This window comes from Anser brachyrhynchus (genome assembly GCF_964034855.1).
Source record: "Anser brachyrhynchus genome assembly, chromosome: 1".
NCBI classification, from domain to species: domain Eukaryota; kingdom Metazoa; phylum Chordata; class Aves; order Anseriformes; family Anatidae; genus Anser; species Anser brachyrhynchus.
In genome coordinates this window covers 181581590-181586331 of record NC_137694.1, presented here as the reverse complement: position 1 = coordinate 181586331, position 4742 = coordinate 181581590, and the positions used below count along the sequence as shown (strand labels likewise).

Sequence of the window (4742 nt, the reverse complement as noted above, 5' to 3'; positions counted from 1 at the left end):
GTAGTTGCGCTATTTCCCCTTAAAGAAAATATAAAGTATTTACCATGGTTGCACTAGCATACAGTGCCTCACGGGACACAGAGTTCATTTTTCTGTGTTCCATTGTCTTTCATGGTCCTGTCTCTTCCTGGAGGCTATATTTTCCCTGAAAGAGGGAAGGTTGGTGCATGACAGAAGACACAGTTCAGCCATTGAACGTGGCCAACCATAACAGCAGGGACCACTGGGAACCCAAACTCAACTCCCACCTGGGTTCCTTGTTTTAGGGAAGTGCTCACCCTTTGTGGTGGTCTGAAAAGTATGGCTAACCTAAGGTACCTCATGTGAAGTGTGAAAAGCATGAATTATGTTTTTACTTTGTAGGCCTTATTATCAAAAACTTTGGAAAAAAAATGCTGAAAAACTTGTTTTCCTAACACTAGGCAAATTCATAAGTCACCCACACCATGTTATCAGAAGGTGAAATATACCTAAATAATATAAGAAAGTTTCAGAATAAAAAAATAACACAATGTTCCCCAGATTTTTTTTTTTTTTTGCTTTTTCCCTCAGGCTGTACTGAGATTTTATTAAGTTCCCTGAAATGAGGAGAGATCTTTTCCAGGAAACTGAACCAGCAGGTTGGTCACCAAGCTTCACATGTCTCCAAGCTGACACTTATTTGCCAGGTTCTGCCCTGCTTCTTTGTACATTGGGAAAGTGAAGGCAATGAGCTCTTTTTCCAGCATTTCCATTTGAGCCGTAATGTCTGACACGGTGTTTTTCACAGCATTCAGCTGTAGTTTCAATTTCTTGTACTCTTCCTGGTAGAATCTCCCCTCGTCGTGGAGAGGATGAGGTCTCTCTCTGTCCCCAGGGAGGCGGTTCTCTCTCAGGAAGACCTGGAGGATCTGGTGTAGGTTGTGGAGAGCCTGGAGGATCTCATGATCATCCTGCGTGCTCAGGGCAGCCTTGCTCTCACTCTGGGTTGGAGTGATGCTCTCTGCTTTAGCTTCGTGTTCCCGCTGGGGCGCTGGGCCAAGGTTGCCTTCTTCTACAGCGTCTTTCCGAGCTGAGTTGGCATCTTTGCTCTCTTCATGAACCACAATGACTTTTTGGTCTTTCCAGATGCTGGGAAGAGTTTTATTCTCCTGCTGGAAAACCTCTAAGACTCTGTTCTTTTCCCTGACCACCTGTAGAGCTTTGCTGCTCGGGCTAACCTGGAAGCCTAAGTTCCTCTCCTGAAAGAACGGGAAGAGCTTCTCCTTCTGGAGGCTTTGCTGGATGGTATCATTGTAAATAACCTGGACAGTTTTGTTCTGGGACTGGAGACATTGTAGAGCCTGGTTCTCTTCCCAGAGCATCCTGTTCTCGATCCGGAGGACTTGGTTTTCCTCCCAGAGTGCTCTGTTCTCCTCCCAGATGCTCCACTCATTCTGTGCCTTCTTGCCAAAGAGTTTCTGATGGGGAGCAAAAGGTGGCTGGCAGTACGTCTCGTTCACCCACTTACCATCGATAAAGACAAACGTCTCATCCCTCAGCTTCATCCGTGGGATGGCATAATCCGCCTCAGGCCTTGTACACTGCATGCTCTGGTTTGTCAGATCGAAAGCAGACATGGCCTCCCTTTAGTAAGCTGAGGAAGACTGTGAAAAGGTTTCTCCCAGGACTTCTGCAAGAGGCCACAGATCGCTAGCGAGGAGCAGATGACAGAAGCTGGAGATGACACAGAAGCTGGAGAAGCTTGATTGGGACTGAAAGAACAGGGAACATAAATAAATGCACAGAATTACGTCACAAACTGGGATCAGAATTAAATTACATTACATGACAGGAACAAACAAATAACTCTGTTCCCACAGCTGGATGTGTTGGCTTTTGACACTGGAAAGTAAGGAATACACCAGAAATGGTGTCTCAGTGAAAAAAAAAAAAACAACTTTGAAACTGTCCCTAACAGCATCTTTTTCTCGTTGGTGCTCAGTAGCCTTTGTTAACAGGATACCACAAAATCATGGCAGCATTTGTGCTCTTTCATCTTAAAATCTACAGAACTATGAACAGGGAGAGCACCGAGTGATACAAAATGCACAAATAATTAAAAATCCAAACCAAAGCACCAGGACCAGGAGAGCTTTATTGCTCTCCACATGTTTTTTTCTGACACGTTCCCATCATCGTGTTCTAAAAACTGTCACAACCCATAGATAAGTCTCCATCTTTCTTCTCCTTTCTCCCCAGTAACTCTGTTCTCGATATCCTCTGATAGCTCTATTATTTTTCTTGCTCTCTAGACTTGCAACAGTGATTGCTCATCTTTTTCCTACAGTCCTTCTGCCTCTTCTTCACATCGCCAGAAAGCCCTCTCTTTAAAATCCATACTGCTGGGTCATACTGCCAGTGCTTCATATCCCAGCCCAGAAACCTTAGACTCATCTGCTCAGCACACGTCCTTCCTTCTGCCCAAAATGTTGCTGCTTAAATCACCTTCTGGTCATAAGCGAGCCTGAGCAAATGAAGGATTTCAGTCTTCTGGCATGAATTAAAAAGGAACATTTTGTGCCAAAAAGGTCTTATTTTCTGCAGTACTTACAAAAATTACATCAGTTCGATTTTCACAATGAAGTCATACGAAACAAGGTTGAACTATTTGTCATACGAAACAAGGTTGACCTATTTTTTAAAACCAAATTGTTGGTACTCTTGAAGTTTCCGTTGTCAGCCCCAGGATGGGGAGCTAAATCAGCCACAGGGGGATCTAATTCCTAAACATCCAGATGAGAGGAGGAAAATAACCAGTATCATACGCCAAGCCCTACCTGTCACTGAGTTTCGTGGGGGAGGAAGCAAGATTTGCTAAAGCCACTTATATTTAATGTGTTTATATGGCATGTTTTCAGGATAAACAGAGAGTGTATAATATATATATCATCGAAGGATGTTATCCTGGGGACAATTGAACTTGACAGCATCTCTGTCAGCTCTTTTTTGCACTGCAGGGGAGATGTCAACCCAGGCTTCCATGGTGGCAGGGGAGCGTTTCAAGTTCTCCCACCTCCCTCACCCTATTCCCAAATCAAAAACTTCTGCAAAAGGATGGGGAAGTGGGATGTGCAGGCAGGGCTGGGGGAAGCCACGCGGAATCAAGTAGAACAGGGTATTTTGGCAGCACCCCATCACGTACCTGCACGCGCTCACCTGCTGGTTGGAGGCGATGACCTTCCCGCTCCCCTGCCAGGCAGCCTGGTCCCCACTTGGTTTTTCAGCCTGAGATCGTGCTCCGGGACAAGCAGGCGGCCAACTGGGGCATCCTGGGGACACTGTGGTGACAGGGAACAAAGGGAACCGACTGTGATGCGAGCACCGCGCCCCAGGGCCAGCCCCCACCCCAGCTGGGGCCGGCCGCTCCCTACAGACATCGCGCTTTTCCCAAGGGTCGCCTTTGATTTTTCCCAGTGTTGTGCTTTTGGGTCATTTCTCATGGAAATGACCTTTCTGGTAGCTCAGCTCTCATGCCCTTTCTTGAACCCAAAGGCTTCCCTCTGCCTTTGATGCTCATAACTTGAGAGCAGCTGAGATGGCTTCTCTCTCCGTCACACTCTTCTAAAACAGATTTTATTTTTACTCTGAACCTTCAAATTAAGTCACTTGCTGAGCTGATGCTGATACAGTCAAAAATCACTTCCTCATATGCTCTATGACAGCAGACGTTATTTTCCAAGGACATTGTAGCTTTGGAGTTTGTCTATAAGTTAAGGGACAGACTATCACTGAACCTTATTAAGAATAAAACAGAATATGCAAGGCATCCATGCATTATGATATTTAGATATTATTTGAAGCAGCTATTCCCACTTCCATATCTTTATGTTTCTAATAATCTTATTCTGTTTCTTATTTGCTGCATCTTGGATGTGGATTTTTTTAATTAGGGTTCCTGAATAATAAATACAGCAATTAATTTCCTTTCCAGTGAAAATTACCAGCTTGACATCAGCCCCAAGGTGACTGTTATTGCTTTAGGAAGCTGAAGGTATAGTTCAGTTTTGGTGTTAGGCAAAGTTAATAAACTCAGGTATAAAGTTCTTCTCTGTAATTTCTTCCTTGTTTCTATTTCATCTGAGACAACAACAAAAAATAAATTTAAAAAAAACCATCAGGGGTTACTATGGCAACTCCCCAGGGAGCAGCATCCTCCTTTGTTCGAGTTCCAGGATCCTGCAAAGGAAAGCAGGAAAATACCCCCTAAAGAGAAAGGAAAAGATGACATCCTGGGGTACTCGTGCTTGGCCTTCTATCAGACGGTAATTTCAGGATGTTCTCCAGGTGCAGCAGCTCCCAGGAGAGGTGCTGAACTTTTGAAGACCTGAGGCTTTGGACCACTGAAGCAGACCTTAGATGAAAAGTTTTAAGGTCCAAGAGCTGGCTGGAAACTGAGTTAGCAGAGACAAGCGCAGCATAGGACTGGTCAGCAGGTAAAGCCTGCTTAATCCAGAGGTATTGAGAGCTAAGTTAGCAGTGTACCTTCACCTTTTCTTGTTTTCCTGAAAGCTGGACAAAGTGCTTCTGGCAAGTCATTTCTTTGCTGAAAACCATGGCTTCAAATACTAGTAAATTGGAATCAAAATTAGTGAGTATCATCAGATGTTCATACACATATGTGGAGACATACATCAGAATTGGAAAAGCTGCAACAGTTCACAGCAGAATTTTTCATAGCTGCTACACTGATTTCTGAGCTGGACTCTCCAAAGGACATAGAT

At 44.4% G+C, this 4742-nt stretch overlaps 1 protein-coding gene across 2 annotated transcripts; it reads right to left on the bottom strand.

Moving 5' to 3' along the window:
* Positions 1-523: 523 nt before the first annotated feature.
* Positions 524-3465, bottom strand: CBY2 (chibby family member 2). Of its 2 annotated transcripts, none has more exons than XM_080576280.1 (2): positions 3164-3465; positions 524-1733 (listed from the first exon to the last, which is right to left on the bottom strand). In XM_080576280.1, the coding sequence occupies exon 2, from the start codon at positions 1596-1598 to the stop codon at positions 636-638; it is 963 nt and encodes a 320-aa protein (XP_080432406.1). In that variant the 5' UTR covers positions 1599-1733; positions 3164-3465; the 3' UTR covers positions 524-635. The 2 variants fall into 2 exon arrangements, with proteins under 2 accessions (XP_080432406.1, XP_080432405.1); XM_080576279.1 differs by having other exon boundaries at positions 3178-3465.
* Between the last annotated feature and the right edge of the window lie 1277 nt (positions 3466-4742).

What these genes read in the sequence shown, in the direction of transcription:
- CBY2 (XM_080576280.1), bottom strand. Translation starts at nt 1,598, where the DNA reads ATGTCTGCTTTCGATCTGACAAACCAGAGCATGCAGTGTACAAGGCCT.